Here is a 25,662-nt window from a genome sequence, read left to right on the forward strand (position 1 = left end):
CTAATCTTTTAATTAACAGCAGTGTTTTGTCAGGCACAGACTGTGAATATGTTGGAGGTAAATTCACCGCTGTGGGTGAAACGGGAATACAGTGGAATGTTCTAAGAGCAGGGACTTGGATGAAAAATAAAAGAAAGCATTCATGTGAAATCGTTAGTTAACTTTGTTTACATGTCTCTATGTTAGAAGGTGAGAGAAACAGAACGAGGCTCAGTGACCTGCTGCTTTAATTCAGCAAACTTTATTTCCTCCAAAATAGTCTACATGGAATGCATTGTTGGACCAACTTCCTTTGTGAGAAAATACTGCAAAGATCACTTTCACTCCTAGTTAAATTCATCAACCTATATCAAATCTACTCAATCCAAAGTAATAATCTGCAAATTAAAACTGTCATTTAACTGCAATATCTTCTAATAAGAGCTGAATGGCACTAAAAATCTGAGCTAAAAGAAAGGACACGTTAAGTGAAAGAATTACACGTCGAAAGAATAATAGTGTGGTCGTTAGACCGTATTGCTAATCGTTCCAGCCAGTTCGAAAGCGGCAGGAAAAGCATGGTGTCTGGAAGAGAATGTAAACATTTTTAAAGGAATTGAACCCTCTTCAACCCCAAAACATATATTGGTACTACCTCCATCTTAGATTACAAAAGGTGTTACAAAACCAACACCATTGTATGCACATCTAAACAAACTAAATTATAAATACAATAAATATTTGTGGGAAAAAGATCAGCAGCACCACAGTGCTGGTGGGGGGTTCAGGGCCTTCAGTAGTAGAGTAGAGAGGGTTTTTGAGGGTGAACCAGAGGTTAGAGAGCCATTCAGGAGGAAAAGCGTGTTTCAGTAAGCAAACAGTGAGCTCTCTCTCTCTTTTTTTCAGGACAATGGCCTCTCTTGATGGGATAAAGAAGAGGTGGAACTTTCCTAACAAATGTTTTTTGGGTGTTGTAATCCAACAACAGTAAAGAGGTGCTTTACAAAATGTGTTTAAAGAAACACCCTGCTTATGTCTTTGCTGCTGTGGCTGTACATTCAAACCCTCTAGCAACACATCAAACCCTCCCTTTGGGCCAGGCACTTGATGAATCGAAAAACGGGCCAATCGAAATACAGGACAGTGAAAGAGCTTTACAGTCTTTAGATATTAAATCAACAAATATTTTGTTTGTTTTAGCAGCAAGTGCATCACCTTGTCTCTTCCTTTATCCCTTTATACATTATTGCCAGTTCATGCACAATTGTCTAAGGACACCCTGAGACACCACCAAACCTTCGCACAATGCACTGTTGAACTCACAAACCAAGAGACAATCACTAATCAGCAACACACTCTCAGATCGAAGAGGAAGAAAGAATCTCAACTCATTAACGGACCTAGAAAGGAAAAGTTTGGCAGCTGGAAGATTTTGGCACTTTGTACAAATATAGTTATGGAAGGTACCTCGCAGTATTTCACACTTTTCTTGTAGCATAAATGAAAAAGCAATCATAAAACACTTTTATAAAATGGTTTGACCATATACTTTCTACTGTCTTAATTGATGCCTTTTTGGGTTTTAACCACAAAGCATTCCTTCATATGAAAGAGCGATATACAGGACCACAGTGTTCATTCTCTGAGAAGTCTGTCGCACTACAAAAAAAAACGTAGTGCTGCAAAAAATGAAAAGTCGCTGCATTAGTTTCTTTACTTTTTTGGACCGACAAGGCAAATGTAATTGTAGGGAACTTGTATATATTTATATAAAATATTAGTTTGTAATGTTTATATTAAACTCTAGCAAGTGCTGATTTCTTTAGCTCTCAGACGTCTGACACTTTTCTTCTCCAGAGGATAATCATTTGTGGTCCCTGTATTCCAGACATTAACACTGAGATCACAGTCAACACAATGAAAAACATGTGGCACTCTCATTTCATCTCAGAACCCAACTTCTGGTTCATGGCATTATGCTGGTACTTATATTGCCAATAGTGTTTATACATTCTTGCCACTGTAAACAAAGAGATGGAACACATGATAAAAGAAAAAAATTAAGGGGAAAAAAAAAAGCAACAAAAAACAAATCCACTGGCTGAGAAAATGCTGTACCTCTGTGGTAAATAACTTACAAAATGAAAGTAAAAAAAAAAAAAAAAACCTTTGTTTACAGTACCAAAAAACCCTAGACTATAATTTTAGACCTTAAAATCATTATGTTAAGTCTATAAATAGCTTTACAAATATACATGTTAATTCAAATAAAACTTTTTTAGCTTTTTTTTTAAGATTAAATGTTTACATGACCTCAACAACGTATGCTCATTTGCAATGCATTGTTTTTTTTTTTTTTGTTTTTTTTAAACCAATTATTTTCTCTTACATACACTGCTGTGGACTGCAATATGATACATATTTATATCTGTATATTTACAATAGAAAATTTAGATACATACAAAACGCACAATTATATTTCCTCAAATCTGGGACGCTTCTCTTTTAAAAGGTTGGCGTTTCAGAAGTTCTCATGAACAAAAAAAAAAAGGAAGAAATAACAGTTCAAAAAAAAAATAAAAGAAACTGGCCATATGTTTGAAAGCAATGGATTACGTTTGATTCTCATGCAAATCAAATATTTTCCCATCGGCTCCAAATTGTCCTACGTGGAAAGACACTCGTGGCGTCACTCTAATATGTAGCTACTGTATAATAAGTCTCGACTGTTCCACTGGTTCTGTTTGTTCGATAGGCACGGAATGGTTTCACCCTTCAAAATGCCATGCGTTAAAGGAAAAATAAACTGGCAGAGTAGAAAAATAGGAATTCTCTTTAAAAAAGCATGATTTTCAAATAGCAGAATGTCAGCTTCTAAACAGAAGAAGGGCATGAAAAAAAAGGAAACGTGGCGATGGTAGCCTTGATGTAGCGTACATGCAGCTTTCTGTCCCACTCCAAATTTGCAAGTGAGCCAAACGGATTAGTTCGGTGTGGCTGGAGCTCTGTTGCGTGCTGTGCAGCACTGAGCCTCTTCCTATCGGGATGCTGATAAGGGGATTTGAATGGCAACATGTCTTTGACCCCTGATCCCTCCTTCTTCCTCTTATGGGTGTTCTCATATGCCATTATGATGATGGATTTTTGGGTGTTCATGTCTGCTGTTGTGTTTAATCTGTTTACACCCGTATGAACCTGCTGCTGCTGCCGCCACCGTGTTTTGAGCCTCTATGTCCGTATGACGCCGTTGCTGTGGTGGTGTTTAGGCAGGCATGGCTCGTCAGGCAGGGGATCATGAGCAAACACAGAGTCATCTCCGGAGGAGCAGGTGCTGTTAGAGTCTGGACAGGTGGGAGAGTACTGCTCAAACGGGACTGCGAGATCCAAATACTCCTGCAGAGATCACACACACACACACACACTGCTGGGGTTTCTCTTAATACATAACAGCTGAGTATATCTCTGAGGCACTGAGTAGTAACATAATAGCAGGAGAGTGAAGGAGAGATGAGGAAAGAATATTTGGACGCTCTTACATCGGTTGATGTCATGGAGAGAACCCTGTCGTGATCCTCCACCAGCTGTCTGAATGTGGGTCTCTGAGACGGAACAGCATGCCAGCACTCACGCATGATCATATACCTAACAGACAGACAGAAGTTTCATTAATTGGACAGCATTTTCACTTTCTTCTAGAAAAGAGAAAAGGATTTCATCATATCAGTATAGTGTGTGACTTTATTTAGTGCTACTTTTTGAGGATTAGGTGACAACGTGATTGAAATGTCAATGCCAAATGAAATCAAAACACTCTACTGCGAAACTGAATATAGAGTGTGTAGTGAATCTGAATTTAGTATCAGAACGTGTAAAACCGTAAATGAGACCGTAAAATACACTTTTCTGTATCATGTTTCTTTTTGAATTTTGAATTCTCGACTCTCATTGGTTAAAAGATTCATTTTCTACATCTCCGATGCAATGAAATCACAAATGTCTTTTATTGCACTCATAATAATATCTTGTTGTTTCTGTTGCAACAGCAAATTCACAGGGTCTTGTCTGGAGGTAAAAACATGCAGCTGTTGCAGTGGTGAGGCATTTTGCAAAGAGACATTTGTTTTATTTTTTAAAGGAGTCTCCAGTGTCAGTATTTCCTCAGAGTCTGAGGTAAAGCTGTTTTCAAGCTTTATCTGTTTTTAAGTTTTCCTCCAGTAAAGAATCTTTAGGACAGGAGGCTTTCTGCTTTGTGGTTTTCTAGCAAAAATGCAAACCATTTTTTTGTCTTATTAACTTCAAGAAAGAGTAAATATAAGAAATATAACTACAGCTGGATAAAACGGACAATATGTCTTTCTGTGAGTCATGAAAAATTGTAATTGTTGTCACAGTGAGGAATTTGGCCGCGTCACACTATCCCGACGAGGACTGTTTTCCAGCATAACACTATATATTCCTCATATTAAATCTTGATGATATTTAAACATTTTTGACTGAAAGAATTCATCTATCAAACAGCACACTACATTAATGAATGTCTAGAGGTTTTGTATTAGAGGCAAGTATTGGAGGATTTGTGCTGTGTTCAGAGACATACAGTTCATGAGTGCAGTTGGCAGGTTTGTCCATTCGATGGCCCTCCTTGAGCAGCTTAAAGAGCTCCTCGACAGGGATGCCAGGGTACGGCGATCCTCCCAGAGTGAAGATCTCCCATAGCAACACTCCATATGACCAGCTGCAAGCACACAAGCCAAAGGTGAATATAGCCCGAGAAAGAGGCAATCAGAAAGAACAGATGTGGGTGGACAAGTGGACAGAGCCACAAGGACATCTTGGGCAGAGGATGATGTGATGCATGATGTGAATATCTGGATGACTATTGGAACCACTTTTTATGACTCCGGTTGTAGACTGTTAAATAAAATTGTTGAATTTATCATCTTGCATGGCTGAGAAAATGTGGGATCTCTCTCTCTCTCTTTCTCTCTCTCTCTCAGTGTCTCACTCTCTCTGTGGCCTTCGGTTGTTGGCGGATGCGAGAGGCCAGTTCTCAGTGAGGCTTATAATGTGTGTCTGTGATAAGAGAGGAAAGTCCATTAAATCTGTGTGTGTGTGTATCACAAGCTGTTCTGTTAACTCAGGGTTCTTTTGTTTGGCCCTATTTTTTCCACACCCCCACTGTGCAGTGCTAATCAAATTAGCCACGCTGAAAGACAAGGGGAGTTAAGAGCCAGTTCATGATAGCTAGCTAAACTTGCTCTCACTCTCTCTCACACACTGCATAGGAATCTGGATGAATACTGAATAATTGGCCCATCATGCCATCAGTATTCATTCATTAGTTTAATGTCAGACTCAGATCTTATTCAAGGACATCAGCAGGCAACAATTCTATTGGAGGCATGTGCACACACCCACACACAGTAGAAGCAGAAAATAAAACAATTTTTCTCCAATATTCTTGTGCCTAGAGCTAATAATATGATTTCATTACTGCAGTACATTGAGAAATATTGCACTGTGTTTGCATGTTTGTGTGTGTGTGTTTGTGTGGGAGCCACTACTGTATCACTGTACAAGCAATTAAGCCTGAATGAGTGAACATTATAGTGAACAGGAACCTGCTCTCATCTTTCCCCCGGCCCTCACACACAAACATATGCACAACATTACAAACAAAGTTGTAAAACACACAAAAACACACGCTCAGATGAGTTTGATGCTAACAAATACAGTCACCATGCTGAAACACTGGAATACTGGATGTTGTGAAGAAAAGATTAAGTGAAGTGGAAAATGACAGGTATGCTTGGCATTGTCAACTCACACGTCGCTCTGGTGTGTGTAGACCCGGTCGAACAGAGCCTCCGGTGCCATCCATTTAACGGGCAAACGACCCTGAAAGCATACACAGTGGATTAGAACAAGAGATGAGCTGAGCCGGCAGGGTTCATAGATATCCGGCTAACATCAACACAGCGCTGTTCTAATCCTCTACTGTCTCATCTAATACGCTGATTCCACTACAGACCGCATTCAAATATTCCCACAAGCTAAAACCCCTTAGAACTGCTGCAGGTCACTTGACTAAGCTATGTCCTCTACTGAACTTCCTCCACTGCCTAATCACATATACATGGTTCTCTCAAGCATCAACAGTTTATATAACCTTCTATAATTCAGACATAACAACAGACTATTTAGGGTTTATTTTAGGAGAACATCATCACGTATTTGTCTGGTCAGCACAAACAATGTGGCACTACCAGCAGAGCCAAAGTGCAATATATTAATATTAGCACCATAATACATTTGGTGAAGTATTTGAGAAACTGAAATAACTCACATTGGTGGTCTTTTTGTAGTAGTCTATGTTATGCACATCTCTGGCCAAACCAAAGTCAGCAATTTTCATCACATTATCCTCCGTCACCAGAACGTTCCTGGCGGCCAGGTCTCTATGGATACACTACAGAGAGAGAGAGAGAGAGAGAGCGAGAGAGAGAGAGAGAGAGAGAGAGAGAGAGAGAGAGAGAGGTCATCTTCACTAATCACGTCTGCCACAAACATCATTCAATTCATTCAAGATCATTTCTCTGTTGAGTGTAAACCACCCACCACCCCACCCAAATCTTAACCCAGGTACTATTATCATGGCCTCAATAGAACACATCTGTTGTGATGGTGGTGGACTGGTTGCAAAAGGGTGTGAAATTTTAAGTCTGCCAACACAATGGTCTTTTCAAACCCCACACCATGATCTCAAAATTGCACACTGTCAGTGGCCACTGAGAATCAACCCTGTTCCATTTCTTACACCACGGCGGTGTTGAATTCTTGAATACGATTGGTCAGAAGGTGATTGTTTCTGTAACAGCATGGTTGTGGCAGTAGTGCCAACCGTAATGCAAATCACAGACTTATATTAATGCACATTTCTGTAATAACAGCTAAGGGACCTGTAAGTTGCTCCATATAATCTAGACTAATAATAAACAGATTGTAAGAAGCATTGATATTTAAAGAGAAAACAGTTGTTCTTCTTTTAAAGCTTTCTGTATGAAGGTGGATATCAAATTTATCCAACGAGACTCCAGTGTCAGTGCTTTGTTAGTGGTCATAAATTTTCCCTCACTGGAAAGCCTTCACGAGCATTACACCCATCATAAAACATACACATACAATGTCTAAGAAAAAAGCTAATATAAAATGTTATGTTCACAAACATCGGGGTCAGTAGTGTGAGACGTGATAGTACCTTCTGTGAAGCCAGGTACTCCATGCCTCTGGCTACCTGGTAGGCACAGGACACAAGGTCCTTAAAGGTGAGAGTCTCATCTGGAATCTTACAGGTGTCGAATGAGTAGTCCATACCAGGAGGCCTCCGGGCTCGCAGATACTCCCTCAGGTTTCCTTTGGAGGCATATTCCACCAATACATAGAGAGGACCTATACGTACACATTGATACAATTCAGGCATGAAAGATTCTGTTCAGTTTCAAAGCAGACTTGATTTTATTTAGATAGCGCTGTTTACTTTGAACACTGCCACTGACACAGCGGCTTTAAAAAAAATCCAGGTGTAGATTTAGATAAACATGTATAGGTAATGATGTGTGCATTTATTGTTAGAACGAACCATCTTGTGTGCATGCCCCAAGCAGGTTTATGATGTTCTTGTGTTTGCCAATCATTTTCATCATCTCCATCTCTGACACCAGGTCAGACAGGTCCTTGTCAGTACCATCATCTGACAAATCAAGGTAAACAATTTCTTTATAAACACATTAACAAAGCTAACCTGCAATTCCTTAGCATGATCTGTCTCTCTCTCTCTCTCTCTCTCTCTCTCTATATATATATATATATATATATATAGACACACACACACACACACACACACACACACACATTTGCACAGCTGTCTCTGTGCTTGACATACCTTTGAGCATCTTGACTGCTACTGTGATCGGCTTGTTGGGTTTCTCTTTATCACCACCAATGGCTTCAGCCATCACAACTTGCCCAAAGCAGCCTTCACCAAGAGCTTTCCCTAGTGTCAGCCTATAGCAACACACACAGACAAAGCATGTGAATTCAAATGTAAGCTGGAGTCATTTAGTAAGAGTGAAACATGGTGCTCTTTGCCTTTATGGACTTTCGGCTATATTGATAAGGCAGTATCTCTAGGCAGGTAACTCACCTTGAGCGAGCAAACTCCCATTTGGGGTCTGAGGGCAGTTCTAGCTCTGAGACATTAGGCAGCATAGATCCATCGCTGGACGACAGGCGGGCGATCCTAACCAGCGGGGTGTTCGAATTCATGGAGGAATTGGAGTCCAAGGACACCTGCTTAAATGAAGAAGCAGAACAGAATGTTATCGTCTCTGTCGGAGCGGCAGACAAGCAAACAGGACAAAAAATACTAAAGGAGAGAGAGCATGTCAAAATAAGAAACACGGTAGAGATAAAGATAAAAAATGGAGTCTGTGGGGTGTTTGAACAAGAGTGGAACTTGTCCTTCTCTGAGCTGTGAGAGACAGAAACATGGTGAGTGTCCTTTCTCTTCAGCCAGTGCTGCACAGAGAAAAGGAGACTGCAGCTGCCAGCTAAGCCGTGATGGACACCGAAAGACATGAGCATAATTTCAGGGCTACACACACACACACACGCACACACACACACAAATTCTCTCATAAATTTCTACCTCATCCCCTAAGGGAATGCCTAAGGAACCATCAGCTCATCTGCTGATATTTTTTCTCGTGTTCCTGCCTCTCTTTCCTGTCCTCCTCACTTTCTTTGTGCTCTCTGTCACATACACTCAGACTGCTATATATCTCTATATCTCGCCCCTCAAGTTGATGGATGGCCTAGCTGGAAATGAGAAGCCCATTTCAGTGATATTTCCTCCTCCTGCTTTACTTTAAGGGTATTTTTCACAACTACCAAACCCTCCCTCTTGCCTCATTTCTTTCTCTGCATCCCTCCCTCACCTCTTGCTTCATGTTCATGTGAGAGATCAGTGTTAGCAGTGTGAACATGAAATGCTCAGGCAATGATGATTCAATCAAAGTGCTGTCAGAATTGCTTTTGGAGTAGACTCCACAGAGGAATATCTGACAAACAGTATGAGCATGGAGCTGATAAGCTCATTGCAATCACACACACACGCATGCACGCACGCACACACACACACACACACACACACACACATGCACGCATGAACACCGCCAGTGTATGAAATGATCAAATGGAGAGCATCTCTTGGCACCTCACGATTCCGACTGATTTTGATTCAGTGTGCTATGGTGCAATTTTAAAATGATTTTTATGCATCCTGATTTTTCATTACAACACCATGCAGTATTCTTTTTTTTCCAGTATGTGTTATTTGCTGCTTTAAAAAAAAAATAATATTTTCATTTACATCCATCAAGAAAAAACACATTCATTTTCATTGGGAGTGTTTGGTGCTGATGGAAATTTCAATAAAAGCTATTTAACAGACTGCATATTATGGTTTATGCATCAATGCACATAAGCTTTTGGAGTGAGAACTGCAATGCAAGCTACACACCTTCAGTGTCAGATGAATAAGACAGTAACTAAGGCAATGTTTTTCAAAGAGGTTCTTGGGAATGCCAAGACATTGCTCAGCGAGGTAGTAGGTACACCCATTCCTGCAATTATCTATTCAGCCAATTTTGTGGCTGCAGAGCAATGCATGAAATCATGCAGATGCATCCAGCAACCTCAGCTAATGGTCACATCAAGCATCAGAATGGGGAAAACGTGATCTGAGTGATTTTAAAATCGACATGACTGTTGGTGCCAGAAAGGCTGGTTTTAGTATTTCTGTAACTGCTGATCTCCATCTGATTTCACACACAACAGACTCTGGAGTTTACTTAGAATGGTGCAATATAGTAAAAATCACTAAGCACCAGTTTTACAGATGGAAAACACCTTGATGATGAGACAGAACAACAGAGAATGGCCAGACTGGTTTGAGTGACTGAAAGGTTACAGCAAATTACACAATCACTCTGTACAGTTGTGTTGAGCAGAAAAGCATCTCAGAACCGATAACATTCTCGTTACAATACAACGTTGAACCTTGATGTGGATGGGTTTATAATTCTTGATTTCTCTTGAGTAGTGCCATGGACCTGACCTGTTGTATGTTAACAGTGCAGGCTGGTGGAGGAGGTGTGATGATGTGGGGAATGTTTTCATAGCTCACTTTTAGCCAATCCAAATAAAACACCTTTGGGATTTGATAGAACAGGGGAATTGCAGCATGAATGTGTTCCTAAAAATTCTGCAGGAAATGTGTGATGCAGTCATGCCAACATGGAGCAGAATATCAACAAAATGTTTCCAACATCTTGTCTAATCCATGCCATGAAGACGTGAGGCTGTCTGAGAGCAAAGGGAGGCTTACCCAGTATTAATATTGTGTTCCTAATAAAGTGACCACCTTCTTAAACACCTGTGTCAGACCATGAAGAGCATGGAATACTTTGTTAAGGTGTTCTGGGAGCTGTGACAAATAAAAATGCAAACCTCTGTAGAGACAAATTACAGAATTAATGTAATACAGATTCCATCTATTGCTGCTTTGGGTCCAAGAGAAGCCGGCGTTGGTACCTGTCTGGACAATTACTCTCTTCTAACCATGAGGAGCTGTAGAGCATGTGAGGAATGAGGAATGACTGGGAGAAAGTAGGAGTGAGTCTGTGTGTGTTTTCATTTGCAGCTGCTGCCGTTTAAAATCTTTAAAACAACTGAGAGAGACTGGGTTGCACTGAAGGTGAAATATGAGCCGCACATTGGCAGTCATGGGAGAATATGAATAATCTTCAGCTACACTACAACTATGACAAACTCCCACTCTCTCACTCTCCCACGGCCAAACAACACACATGTGCACATACACATGCTTCAGAAACCTTTAAAACCTGCATCAATTTCAGAAAGCATCTGCAGTGAAATTTGTAGAATGATCCAGTTACAGGGATAGAAGCATTGTTTGATTACAGCTAAATGAATACATGAAAGACTTGAAAGAAAGAGAGTGTTAAACGGAGAAAATGATCAAATCTTGTATCTACTTTCTGTTACCTGTCTCTTGAGGGGGAATTTGGAGAGCTTTTGTACAGGAGGTGTGGGAAGCGTCTTCTGCGTGTTCATCCGCATGCGGCAGAGGATGATGATGATCACCGTGAGGATAAAAAGCACGCAGCCTGTTCCGTAGATTAAGAAGTCAGCATAGTCGTCCTCTTTCTCCATCTCTACAGCTGACACAAGGCAAAAAAAAAAAAGGTTTGCTTGGCACAAGATCTGGAACGAATGTTATTCGATGATCTGTGAGAGATCTTCCCTGTTTAATAAAACATAACTAGCTGTTTACAAAAGAATAATATGGTATGGAATAATAAGTTTTAAAAAGTGCATGAAAGAATGTGTATGGATATATACTGTATCATTAATATGAACTTTGGAAAGCGTAGCTATTAAAACCCACAGACAACTCAGATTCACAAACTAATACAAAGTAATTAGTGAGCTGTCAGGCTTCCCAACAGGGACAAATCCCATACTGTTCATCTTCCAGGGGACTGCGGTGCTCATCCTAAGCTCCTATGAGCAGACTATAAAAATGAGCCGAACTTTTTAAATGAAAGAACGTAGGTGTGTGTTTGTGTGAGAGAGAGAGTTAATGCTGGGGTAGATGCTATTTATGGATGCTGTCATTTACTGCAACACCCCACAGAGGCAATAACAGTGGAATAATGAAACAGTGAGTCAACGTCATTGGCTCATCCTTAACTGAGCGCTCCTGATACATGAAGCTTTAAAGGAATCAATGAGAAAACATATTGAACTATTTTTAAAAATGAAACTTTTAAAATTCAAAGTGTGCTGCGTACTGATAATTTAGCATAATAGTAACATCACAGAAATCACAGTAATGATAGAAATCACATGTATATATCACTTTAGAAAGAAAAGAGGGAAATAAAAGGAGTTAATGCATCAATAAAGTGGTAGAGATATCAAACACCAAAAGAAAGTCTCCAAGATTAGAGCAGAAAGGCCCAAAAGACAAAATGATGGCAGTGAGGGATCAATCAGAAGAACAGAAGGTGTACCTGGTAGAACGGTAAGCCAAGCTGAGTGATGGGTAAAACCTATAGAGTTCCCAGCAAGACATGTGTACTCGCCCGCATCCTCAAAGGACACGTTGGGCAGGAACAGAACCTCCAGCTCCTTATCCGTAGTGTTAATGCCAGCAGTCTGAACATGGGATATGAAGGGAGAAGGAGAGAAAGACAGAGAAAGAGACTCATAAACCACAAACCCAGAGAGACAGAAAAAAGAGGAGAAAACGTAGCCCGTCACCTAGCAAAAGCAAATATCCCATCACCAGCCATCACATCACCAGCAAAGCTTCCCTGATGTCACAGAGATGACCTGGAGGAATATAATCGAGGCTCCACCCCTTGGTGCCACTATTCCACTTGAATACAACTTGTGTATTTCGTTGCTGGGTCTGTTTCTTATTTAGGTTGAGCTGAAATTGCTCCGTTCCATGGTGAGGTGGCCATTAATGTCTTTAAAGCTTCTTTGAGCTTTCTATGGTTAATACTGCCATCCATTCATCACAGAGAGCTGCCAAGTGTGTATGTGTGTCTCACAAAAAGAGGTTCAATTGTGGGTAGCAGTATATGGGAATTCAATATGAATGTGTGTGGTTCAAATTAGCACAGCCCTTGTTGTGTTTTGCATCGATTGCATCAAAAAGATGAGGAAAATGAAGATTAAATGATACGCACACGCACACATGCACAAACGCACACAGGTACACACACAGCTGAATTAATAAAAAGTAAAGAAGTCAGCTTCAGCCAATGCCACCAGGAAGTAGAATGGGATTAAATACAGCTGATTGGGCAGTATGGGGTTTACCTGGTTGGCGCACTGTAAGCCAGAAAGGGATCTCAGACTTGCCTAAAAAGTTGGAGCCTGTACACCAGTACTGGCCTGCATCCTTCTCTGTCACATTCAACAGAGTGAGCCTATTAACATATTCCTTATCCTTACTAGTGAGATTCTGCAGAAACACACACAAACACACATACGCATGCATACGTATTAAGTGGCAGTAGACTCATTAACATCTGAGCACATAACGAGTTGAAAAATCTCTCCTTCTCATAGACATTTGATTTCACCCGAGCTCAGTGTAGCACATCGCAGCTGATACAGAAATCAAGCTGACGTTAAAGAGAAACACATGAAAAATGCACACGTAGCTTTGATCTGTGCACAAATTACAGCATGTGGAAACACTACCTCTGTGTTTTCATACACATCTCTAAGTGCTAATCAGTTGAAACACTTTCTCTCTCATCCTTCCAAACATTGCTCTCACTCGCTTATTTAGATTCAATTACATGTACGCTTTTTCATCTCTCTCTCTTGGTTTTCCCTCTCTCGGATTTTTCTCTTTCTCTCTCTCCAGACTATGTGCCACACATGATCTGTCGCTCTGTACTGTGGGCTGAGCAGGAGGAGGGAGAGGAGGTTTAGGGGCACTCAGATGAGGCTGTGGGGAAGGGAAAAACGGGTGCACAGCTCGCTGTAAAATACTGTTTCAATTATGTGGGAGTCGAAAATAGAGTGGCGGTCTGGCTAGCTGTCGCTCTCCCCTCCTCTGCCTGCTGACTCTGCCCTTCCCTTGCTTCCTGCGCTCATTTTTTCCATGGCTTTTTCGGGTGCCTCATCTCTCGCTCCCTCTCTTCTCTTCCTCCTCCTCTTTTGCAGAGGTAGCAGGGCAGTGGGGAGAGTGGCTGTCTACCCACGCGACGCCAGCATGGCGGTTTGCTTAGCCCAAAACAGATGTGAACCACCTCGTTTCCCTACTTGTTCGCAAATAGGAGAGAGACCTAGACCGGGAAAAAAATAGTTGAAGAGAGAGTAGGAAAGAGTGTGTGAGAGAGAAAAGCCTATTCATCTTGACCCTTCTAAGACAGGCGGCACAACGATTTCTAACATGAGTGACAGTTTCTGACAATTTCTTGCTAACAATGATGGCATTTGAGACTTTTTTTACAACATCATAATTTTTTTACACACCAAGAGCCTTTGCAGTTCATGGTATCTACAGCCAGACACAGTATACCTGAGATTTTCAGCAACTGCACCATATGGTTTTACAGTAAAATCAGAAACACCACAGAACACTTCCATGGTGGCCATGCTTACAAGATTAAGCATTTTATTAACCATTTTTCATCCCCCATGAAATAAAACGTGTGGTTTTTAACAGGAGTCATTTTGCCTGGTGGTAAATCCAGATGTTGTTCAGGTGGCAGATGTTCTTACCTATCTGAGAACAGACTGTGTCAGTCAGTAGAAAATAATCATGAACAGTGTGTAATAGTGTCTGGCAGTCAGTAGCATGTGAGTCAGCAGAGTGTGTTGGTCAGCAGTGAGTCAGCAGTGTGAGTGTGTGATGTGTGATGGTCTGTAGTGTCTCAGTATTGTGTGATATTCAGTCAGGTTTGATGGTCAGTAGTGTCTCAGTATTGTGTGATAGTCAGTACTGTGTGATAGTACTGTGCGGTAGTCAGTAGTGTCTCAGCATTGTGATATTCAGTACTGTGTGATTGTCAGTAGTGTCTCAGCATTGTGATATTCAGTACTGTGTGATTGTCAGTAGTGTCTCAGCATTGTGATATTCAGTACTGTGTGATAGTCAGAAGTGTCTCAGCATTGTTATATTCAGTACTGTGTGATTGTCAGTAGTGTCTCAGCATTGTGATATTCAGTACTGTGTGATAGTCAGAAGTGTCTCAGCATTGTGATATTCAGTACTGTGTGATAGTCAGTAGTGTCTCAGCATTGTGATATTCAGTACTGTGTGATAGTCAGTAGTGTCTCAGCATTGTGATATTCAGTACTGTGTGATAGTCAGTAGTGTCTCAGTACTGTGTGATATTCAGTACTGTGTGATAGTTAGCAGTGTCTCAGTATCGTGTGATATTCAGTCAGGTGTGATAGTCAGTAGTATCTCAGTATTGTGTGATATTCAGTCAGGTGTGATGGTCAGTAGTGTCTCAGTATTGTGTGATAATGAGGACTGTGATAGTCAGTAGTGTCTCAGTATTGTATAATATTCAGTCAGGTGTGATTTATTTATTCAGTTGTGTGTAATAGTCAATAATGCGTAACAATTGCGTGATGTTCAGTAGCATGTGAAATTTAATACTGTGTTTTAGTCAGTAGCATGTTTGTGTGTGTGTGTGCATGCGCGTGTGTGTGCGTGCGTGCGTGTGTGTGTGTGCGTGTGTGTGTGTGAGCTCAACAGGGAGGGCAGGGTTGTACCTTTAAAACAGTAACGTAGGGTGTTCCATTGTGGCTGTAGCGGCTACCGTTCACCTCAATGTGTTTGAGCCATTGGATATGAGGCTGTGCATCACTGTACACTTTACAGTGGAACTCTACATCATTGCCCACGAACGCCGTCTGATTGGCCGGCAGACCTGCCTGCAGGATGGGCCGATGAGGAGAACGCTCTGAATGGGCGAGTGAAGAGAAGCCAAGTAGGAGTGAACATTTGTACAGCAGATATTACAGGAAAGTAGAGACAGTATTCATTGTTACACATTATACTCTGAAAAGATTCTGCATTGAAGGCTAAAATAATTGAAGGCTATTACATAGGTTTGCATAGCTTTTATATTATTGTCTTATACATAGTTATTTTAAAATAATAGTTATTTTATGTGTTCAGGCTGTGCATTCATTCATCTTCAGTAATCACTTTATCCTAAAGAATATATTTTGCAATCATTATTGTGCTCTGGTTTGAAAAAGGATTGTGAGTTCTCTAAAGATTTCCTCCTCTACTGAGAATGAAAGAGTTTGTACACTTACCCAGTACATCAAGCTGGTAAGTGTGTGTGAGGGTCCCATACTTGTTCTGCACTACGCATGTGTAGTTGCCTCTGTCTGATGGAACAGCGCTCTCCATTACCAAACTCCACTGCAGATGTCTCAACTAGTGACACAGAGTGAAGATGAAGAAGATGTGAAGCTGTATATAGAATGTACATACAGCCTGCTTTACACACATGCACGCACACCCCCACACATGCACACATACATACACACACACATACACACACACACAAACACTTGGATGCCATGTCGACAGCAGCACTCACATGGAACATTTAACATCACCAGACTTGGTGCCGACAGATTACAAAGTGCATTTCTTAGTGTTTACACACACCCTTAAACCCTACACTTACACTCACTCTCACACTTACACTCACACACTCTCACACTCACTCACACACAGAAAGAGCTTACCACCCATTCATAATCTTCTCAGAGAACATACATATGGAAATCTCTCTCCTCTCTTTCTCTCTTTCTCTCTCTCTCTCTCTGCACACTGAAGTTCAGAGTGGAAAAAAATGTTACTGTGTAAATATTATGGGCTGTGTTTTTGAACAGTTGCATGGTAACACCGACCAGGCTATACACATATATTCACACATGCCCTAGAATGTTGGCGAACATTTATGGTGCCCCCAGCACCCCTCCTCTCTGTCGTTCCTCTCCTCCCTCCCTCGCTCTGAGTCAATGACTCTTAAGAGCCTGTTGATGGACATGTGGCATCAGAGGATGAGTGTGTGAGAGAGCAGGGGCTGAGTGTGTGTTGGGGGTCGAAGTCGGAGGAGTAGTAGTAGGAGGAGGAGGAGGAGGAGGAGGACAAAGGGGTGGACTGTTGATATCATGTGAGTTTACATTCAACTGTGCCTGGTTGGGGAAAAAAGATTAAGGAATTCTCAGCTGTTCATGTGACAGTAAATCAGAAGAGAAGGTAAGGCAGAGAGAAGACGAAGAAGAAGAAGAAAAAGAGAGAGAGAGAGAGAGAGAGAGAACCAGAAGTGAGTGAGATATCATTCTGGTAGTTCTATAAAGATGAAGTCACTCTGCAGTGAGAGATGCACACAGGTGACAAGGAAGTGCCAACAAACAGCAGAGACACAGAACAGAATGAGGGTGACAGAGATAGAGTGAGCAAGAGTGAAACAGAGAAATGGAGGGCAGGTGAAAGGAATAAATGGCAAAGCAAAGGGCAGCAGAAAGTTCATTTCTCTCTGTGTGCATCTGTGTGTGTGTACGTGTAGGATTTATAGCGATGTCAGTACAGGGCAGGATCATTCAGACAGCAGTACAGCATAATTTGACCCACAGAGACAGGAAGCAAAACGTCTGACCCCTGGGCTGGCCATTAAAATGACAAAACTCTGTTTTTTTTCTCTCTGAGTGCACAAAGTGAAGCTCTAATTGGATACGCTGAAGTCGTGGAATCAAACTCATCCATTTACAGACTGCCCATAATCTCACACAATTACACAAATTGTTGATCAGTGTTCTAAAGGCCAAAGTAAAAGCCATGTGCATGTATACACCCAGCAACCAATGCAGAGAAACAGTCTATTTTCCTCACTCATACAGAGAGATTTAATCAACTCTAAGCGGTTCAGCTGGGACGTGTAGCAGCAGAGGACACAGAACCTGTCCTGCCACATTCAGAGCTTCACACAAACGCCCAGGCACATTGACTTAAAATACCTTAACAGCAAATAAATAATTCAAATACTTCAATTGCCTAAAGAATTTATGCTAATGTATGCAGCTTTAATTAACATAAATAATGTGTAATTAAGACAAATCTAAAAGTGCCTGCCCCCCATTAACAGCCATGAAAAAAATTAAGACGTTGATGTAGACGACTTAATCTCTACACACTGACTTGCTGATTGAGCTGTTTAACGTATCGTCTACACACACCAACCAAACTCACACTCCTTTACAAAAGCCAGTGTGTGTGTGTGTGTGTGTGTGTGTGTGTGTGTGTGTGTGTGTGTGTCTGTGTTGAGGGGCTGTGACTAAACTGGAGCACTGCCGATTAGCATTCAAACAATGAGACTCTGGTAGCCATATGTGACCAGGACAAAAGCCACGCCTTCCCGTCAATCAATGATTTTCAATCGCCACAGCAACACCCATGCAGACCTGCCCCCTTCTGATAACTCAATAGAAGGCTGAACTTTGACCCCACAGGCCTGCCAGTCAGTACAGAGCTGTGTGCACGTGTGTTTGTGTGTGAGTGTGTGTGTAGGGGAAAGCTGTGGGAAAGGCAACTGTTTCCACTGAACACCAGACACTTTTAGACAATAAGAGTACAGACACTGGCTAATTTTCTTACATCTAAAGCTCATTAGGCATTCTTAGCACATTTGCACACGATTAATCAAATTCTGATCAGCAGCTCTAGAAACAAAGGTCCTCAGTCCAAACTGAGCCTTGCTGAAGTGAAAGAGTGGATGCTATGTTAAAAAATATCCCATCCCATGATACTTGCAGATGTGTTATGAGATTAGTTACTCCATTATCTGCTAAACAATGAATATAAATGAAGTATTTTAAGACAATCAGCTACCAATCTACAAAAATGAATGATGTAAAAGTATGTACACAGCTCAGTCATCTGAAATGTGTAGCATGCCTTAACCTATTGATATTATACCATCATATGGTGCAACCACATAAAATACAGGCAAAGCAACATTTTAACATTCTTTAAATGTTAAATACAGTTTAATTATGTATCCTGATTACAAACAAACACACAAACACACTTGTATCTTCCTGTTTTCTCCTCATTGAATTATATACTATTCTAGCATTGTTATCAAAATCATCTTAAGTATTAAAAACCTTATTTTTTTTTTCTTGAAAAAAAATCTAGAAAAAACACAAAACATTTGGGGGTTTTTAAGTTTTTGTTTTGTCAACCAACACGTGCACACACACACTGAGTGCCCATTCATATGCATGATGCTGAGGTTTTATTTTTTTCATGCCTGTTGCTTTAATAAAAGCTGCAGGATGGCATTGTGTAGCTGTCAAGTTGTGTCTATAGGCCTGACCCTGATCCCATGTGGCTGTGTGTGTTGAGGTCTGACCAATAATAAAGCTGTCAATGCCATCTTCAACTCTGACCCTACAGATGAACTTATCACCAAACAGCTGGACATCAATAATGGGGTTTCACTGAAAGTACACACAGAAATGATTACATCTCTGTTTAAAATTTCACAATGCTGACGGTTTCAGAATCTGCTCTGTACTTTGTACTTTAACTGTCAGCTTTATAGAATTCATCTATTCATTTTATGCAAACTCTGTAAACCCTCTTAGATGTAAAGTCTCTTCGATATGATTTATAACGTCTCGGATAGAGAGAGCGTACGCGAGTGTGTGAACAGCGGACTGAGCAGAACAAAACAGTGATGGTATGTCGTCAGTACTGTCGGGTGCCAACAACAGGTGGAGGGGGGGTGGTCATGATCTATGTAAACTGTTATAGTCACACACAATCACACACAAATTCCATTATTAACTGCTTCAGCATTCCTCCACATAGATCAGGAACATACCTTAATCCCTCCCATCCTCTGCTCGCCCTTAAACTCTTTGCCGTTCTTCAGCCAGTGGATGGTGGGGGTGGGGTTCCCAGCCGCTGCACAGCGGAACTTCACCGTGTTGGCAGCGGGGACGGCTAAGAGCTTCTTCTCCATCCGGTCCGGGCGGGTCCAGTATGGTGCCTCTGATGGGAAGAAAGCACATATTTTGTTAAAATTCTATAAAACTGAATGTTGGATTGTGCCTTTTAGTAAACAAAATCATTGGTATTGATCTTATATTTCTACGTGAAACACATGTTACTTGTCTATGAGCGTTCAGGTGTTCATGTGTTTGTGCGTAGTGAAATCACTGTGTTGCTGAATGGTTATGGAAAGTTTTCCTTGCACTCTGTGGCTGTCTAATTCCAAGACTGAATAAAGATTTGTTTGGAAAAGAGAACGCACACACACACAAACACACACACACACACAGAGCAGGTGAACCAATACACGATTCAGAAGGACACGGATCCTTTCCTCAGAATTATTGACACACAGTGATCAGCATCTGTTATTTTTTGTGAAACTTTTCCTGTGATAAAATCAGCCAAAAACATTCATTTCTAAGTCAAAAAAATGTGTGATTGATAGGAGTAAGCTTTTTTCATAATATACTCTACAAGCTATATATTTAACATCAGTTCCTAATTCCAGGACATGAACTTTTAAATGTATTTTTTTTAATGTGTAGAATGTGATATATACTGATCTTGAACAAAACTTGAGAATAACAAAAATACCAAAAGTTGATTATATTCCTGTTTATTCCGTCTCTCAGTTGTGTGCCGCAAGCTGGTTAGGAGCTGGTATCAGAGATCTGAGTGTGAGGGGTGATCAACATGCTGGAATTTCCTTTGGTATATAATGGGTACCGGGCTCCGGCAAAACACATAGTTGCGTGCACGCAAATGCGATCACACACAAACAAAAACATGCGCTGCTGGCACACATACACACTGAACTTTTTATGAGAGTCTCAGATGATTTGCTGCTGGTCAGTGGAGCGTGTTAAGCAGGAGCCCAAGAAGTGGCTCAGACCCCTGTGTGTGTGTGTGTGTGTGTGTGTGTGTGTGTGTGTGTGTGTGTGTGTGTGTGTGTGGTAGTTTGCCCTCTTTGAACACTCTTGTCAAATCCACTGAGGACAATCGGAGCTTTGAGTGGAACACTACAAGCCTGCCAAAATAAGCTCACAAAGCACAGCACGGCTGTCCAAAGCTGCCCCGAACCCCCCCATGAGCCCTGAGGGTGATGCAGACAAGACGCTCGGAACGTAAAAGTGCAGGGTCCAGAGGAGCGAAAGCCCATCCCTGGTCTGCCCATTATAAACAAACGCTTCACTTATCAGCTGTGCAGTGTATGCAGAACTGCAACAGACACACTGAGATATAGCTAAAAAAAAGTGGAGACATAGCTGAGAGCGAAGGAGGAGGAGGATGAGGATGATGTCATCATTCAGACTACTCACATGTTCTAAATCCAGTCTGAACTTTCACATGACGTCTCAATCTCTCTCTCCCATTACAAGTGGATTAATGCTCATTACACTCTAAAGGGGTTTTAAGTTCTCAGCTAATCTCCTCCTCGCTGTTCCCCACCCACTAGTCACACAGCACACACTTCTCCCTCGCCCCCTCGCTGTTTCGTACACAAGCATACAGATCTTTACGTTACAAGCTTTTTTAAATTTTACTTTGGAGTGATTCCTCTCAGTTACACTGTTTTATTGCTTTCACTGTATTTCCTGTTACCCTTGTGTTCCCTGTCCAAAGAGCCACAGGAGCTGTCAGCAAAACTCCAATTATCTCTTTCTCTCACTCTCTCAGTCACACACACACACACACAAACACACACGCTCCTTGCGGGACCCTGTTTTTAGTAACAGGGGAAAGTAGATGATGAAATGAAATGTAAGCTGAAACAGTGAACGACGGTTCTAGAGTGAGCAAAGTCAAATACAGGAAACCAAATGAAAGCGCTAATTCAAAAAGAAGAATAAGAAAAATAGATGAATTGAGGGAACACACCATTTTCATTACCTGCATCGTCTGGCTCCTCATCATAATCTTCATCGTCCCCAGATGAGAGGGAATCTAAATGACGGAGAGAGAGAGAGAGACAGAGAGAGAGAGAGAGAGAGAGAGAGAGAGTAGTATTAGTATTACCTTGTGGCACTACGGTTTCCTCACACAACAATGAATCTGTTCATGTTCCAGTGAATGGGAAAAAAACTGAACTGATAACAAATCAAAAGCAATTACTGCATACACAAACACCCAGGAGCTCCCCTTACACCCCCCCCCACACACACACACACACAAACACACACACAAAAACACACACAGCACTAAATGGCTGGCAGATGTTAGTAGGCACTCAGCAAAAAGTTCATGAGATTTTTAACAACAGCTGTATTATTACACACACACACACAGACACACACACACACACACACACACACACACACATTCTTCTGGCCTCCCTCCCATATGGTAGTTCTAAATGAACCTATTCAAGGGGTGGAAAAAATAACACTGCCATGAAAAAAGTGAGATTATTCTCTCAGTTCCTCAACAGTCCGTCACACAGGTAGTGGCTCCACACACTTTACACAAACACGCTATACATCAGCCAGCTCAGACACTAGCTGCCATTATTGATCAATTAACACTAAAAACCTGTGAGTTTAAACTGATATAAAAAACCTTTCAGCCTCCTGAAAAACACCATTTGTCTGTTGTCTATCTAACATGCTGTGTGTGTCTGTGTATGTGTGTGTGTGTGTGTGTGTGTGTGTGTGTGTGTGAGTCATTTATTTGTGACTCAGGATTCAACTTGTACTTGGCTTTTGAGACCCCAAACTCACCATGAGAATGATTAAATATGAAATATGAAATATTACAGATCATTTGATAAATAAAAGGTTCAATCTGTGATTTGTACAGAAATGAGCTGTAGCTGTTCATTTTTAAATCTCAAACTGTGAAATTCTTTTCTTGTGTCCAGGAAAGCTCAAGCTGCTGGTGCTTATGGATGTATTCATCGACAGAGACTTTGAAAGCACTTCTGTAAGTTGCTCTGGATGACGGCATCTGCCAAATGCCCTAAATGTACATGTAGTGCTAAAGGAGGGCTTTATGAATCGACGGGCAATGCTTTAAATACAAGTACTTCTTGTCCTGGTTGGGTGGATGCCATTAGTTTCAATTATTAGTTTTCTTGATGTTTACAGAGTCTGTGGTGCCAGAGAGATTGGTGTTTTACTGTATCTGCTATGCAGGTCAGCAGTCACCAGAAGAGAGGGAGAAGTTCAAAAACTTAAAACGGAGAACCAAAAATGACAAGAAAAAAGCATTTAAATAATGTCTCCTCTGTTCTCTGTTCTCCGTCTGAACCGTATTTAGGGCTTGACTTGAACACAGCTTGACTCACTGTTCAGAGATGAGATGCAATGACTTAGGTATGTTTTGGATTTGAGTGTGTGTTTGTGATAATCACGGTGGAGGTGTGTGATTAAGCGAGCAGAACAGGATATTGCTGTCTTTATGGACATTTTATCGATGTGCTGTAATTGTTTCAGAATTTGCAGCCAATTGTTTTTTTTTCTGTCTCTCTGTATTGACAGAGGACTGCAGACGAGCTAAATGGAGCTGGACTAATGCCAAACATGTGTAAAAGAGGAAAACTCACTTCTCCCTCTCTCTCTCTCTCTCTCTCTCTCTCTTTCTCTCTCTCCCTCTCCATCTGGTTCAAATGATGAAGTGATTCCAGACAATTGCTCTCTAATTAGTTGTCAATGAGCAGCTCAGCTGGTATCCCCGAGATCCGAAGTTTACAGGACCTCAGTCCAACCCATGCTACCAATTACACACACTTATGAGGAAGCAGACACTGGCGTATGCACACATATACACAAATATGCAAATACACAACTTCCCAACAATACCAATCTGTTCATTCCATAATTGCAATTAGAGCATCTTTATTGTCTCTGTGATAATTATGTGTTCTGGTCTCAAAACATAACAATGTTTAACCAACCGTGTGTGTGTGTGTGTGTGTGTGTGTGTGTGTGTGTGTGTGTGTGTGTGTGTGAATTTGTATGCATGTTTGAAAGCTCTAATGAACACAGATTACAACATTTTAATATTTGCTTGCTTGCAGGAAGAGCATATAACCTGACTGCAGAAAATAGCAAGGAGCAACAACACCCCCCCTTCTCTCTCTCTGTCTCTCTCTCTCTCAGTTTGTGAAAAGCAGATTACAAAAGCTGGTACTTGCCATGCCTCTCTGAGAATTTATGGATAATCGTGTTTGTCTTCTTGTGTCTGAATGCTGAAACATATGATTACCTGTAAATGTATTTGACTCGAATGCTGATTGGCTGAAAGCCACTGCCTACACACACAGCAATCAGGTCATTGCAAGCTAAAACATGAGCTATATGGTCTGTTGCGAGAAAAACAGAACAATGTTGATCCTCAATTCCCAACATATTAGTGCAGGGAGGAGTGAGAAGTATGAGGGATGTCTGGAAATATATGGAGTGTACTGACCAGTGACTCTTATGGTATAGTTGGCGAGTAGCGTGTTGCCCTGTTCATATCTGCAGGAGTAGACACCCGAGTCGTCGTATGAGACGTTGTTGATGTGCAACTCCTTGTGGTTCAGCCGGGTGCGGTTGCCAGGAAGCACAACTTCACCGTCTTTCTGCCATGTGACAGACATGAAGTTGGGTGCGTTACACGGAAGGTCCAACGAGTCCCCCACGGCTACCACGTAGTCCTCTAGAAACACCTCCGTCTCCAGCTCCGTCTCTGTCTCGCTTGACCGCCAGTCTGAGACACATGCAGAGGAGAGAGAGGAAGTGACACGGTCAATATAGAACTCAGTAATTGCTGTTACTTTCTGGAGCAACAGAACAGACGGGAAGCAAAACTTCATATTGGCGTCCCACAGTCGAGCCTAAACAAACAAAACCAACAGTTGGGAGAAATACAAAGACAAACATGTTTTTAGCCATCCATCATACTGATCACTGCAGAGACCCTGCGGAGGAAGAGATGGAAGCATTAAGACAAAAAAAAAACTATCGTTCAGTCTCATGTAGAATTATTCCTCATCTCACTATTCATCTCCATATCTGTAACACTGTCCATGTATTTCAGTATGAGTTACAATAACAGCCACAGAGATTTTCTCTTCTTGGAATGCTTTTTTTTTATACATTCATGAGTTAAAAAAAAGGTGTAAGAAGTATATAAAAATAAAGGAGTAAAAATGTTATTGTTAATGTATGTCTAGACATGTTCATAATGCCTCATCATTTCATTCAATCACATGCCTATATAGTGCATTATACTGTATACTGCACTTAGATACTGGCACATGCACAGAATGTAAAATAGCACAGCATAAATTTGTCTAGGCGTGTAATTGAGCATTTTTTGTTTTTTTCCCCTCCACTGACTTTACACACTGCTTGCATTCATTCACTAAATTTACCTTTCTGCTTTTAAGAGGACGATTTTATCTACTACTGTCTATGCGGCCGTTCATTCAAAAAAAGTCACTGAGGCACTTTGTTCATTGAAAAATCTGTTCTTGCATGTATGTAGATGTTTGGGGAGTAATAATAGCCATAATGTGTGGCAAGGGATAGTAAATATACATAATAAATGGCTACTGTGTGTCCTGTGCTGGAGGAGGAAGAGGTAGCGTGCAGTAGAAAATGGGGCCAGTGTTAGAGCTTTTTACACACCAGATATAGGAACCTCTTGAGAGCTGTAGCCGTGCTGTTTCCTTTTATAAATTCTTAGCACAACTACTTGTCAGTCCAGAACAAAACACACACACACACACACAATGGAAACAATGGTTCTTTGATCAGTCATTGATGAATTTTTTTTGTAGTGTTCTTGGATACCAAGAGATTTGGAGCTGTGAAGTAGAATCAACTGCTTTGTGTAAATGTATTTATAGCTTTGATGAAAAATACACACGCATGCACAAGCACGCACACACACACACACACACACATATCTCTCTTTATTCGCCCCAATCATCTGTGTGATGTGTTGTGTGTTTAGGTGGGGTGATGCAGGCACCTGTGTGTATTAGCGAT

The 25,662-nt window shown here is 41.1% G+C and overlaps 1 protein-coding gene across 7 annotated transcripts in view; it reads right to left on the reverse strand.

The window, feature by feature from the left end:
* Window positions 1-210: 210 nt before the first annotated feature.
* Window positions 211-25,662, reverse strand: part of fgfr3 (fibroblast growth factor receptor 3) — a 36,254-nt gene continuing 10,802 nt past the window's right edge. For 2 of the 7 annotated variants that reach the window (XM_060872238.1, XM_060872236.1), the window contains exons 3-18: window positions 24,095-24,376; window positions 21,566-21,631; window positions 19,515-19,684; window positions 15,928-16,051; window positions 15,376-15,566; window positions 12,138-12,282; window positions 11,100-11,282; window positions 8,183-8,327; window positions 7,922-8,043; window positions 7,619-7,729; window positions 7,238-7,428; window positions 6,326-6,448; window positions 5,807-5,877; window positions 4,577-4,714; window positions 3,516-3,621; window positions 211-3,372 (exon numbers count right to left, since the gene is read on the reverse strand). In XM_060872238.1, coding sequence (XP_060728221.1) covers window positions 3,208-3,372; window positions 3,516-3,621; window positions 4,577-4,714; window positions 5,807-5,877; window positions 6,326-6,448; window positions 7,238-7,428; window positions 7,619-7,729; window positions 7,922-8,043; window positions 8,183-8,327; window positions 11,100-11,282; window positions 12,138-12,282; window positions 15,376-15,566; window positions 15,928-16,051; window positions 19,515-19,684; window positions 21,566-21,631; window positions 24,095-24,376 — 2,333 coding nt within the window. In that variant the 3' untranslated portion in view covers window positions 211-3,207. Of the gene's footprint in view, window positions 3,373-3,515; window positions 3,622-4,576; window positions 4,715-5,806; window positions 5,878-6,325; window positions 6,449-7,237; window positions 7,429-7,618; window positions 7,730-7,921; window positions 8,044-8,182; window positions 8,332-11,099; window positions 11,283-12,137; window positions 12,283-12,954; window positions 13,100-15,375; window positions 15,567-15,927; window positions 16,052-19,514; window positions 19,685-21,565; window positions 21,632-24,094; window positions 24,377-25,662 lie in introns of all 7 variants that reach the window. The other 5 variants (XM_060872243.1, XM_060872242.1, XM_060872241.1 and 2 more) reach the window with 5 other exon arrangements.

The sequence above is a fragment of the Tachysurus vachellii genome, chromosome 6, assembly GCF_030014155.1.
Source record: "Tachysurus vachellii isolate PV-2020 chromosome 6, HZAU_Pvac_v1, whole genome shotgun sequence".
Taxonomy (NCBI): domain Eukaryota; kingdom Metazoa; phylum Chordata; class Actinopteri; order Siluriformes; family Bagridae; genus Tachysurus; species Tachysurus vachellii.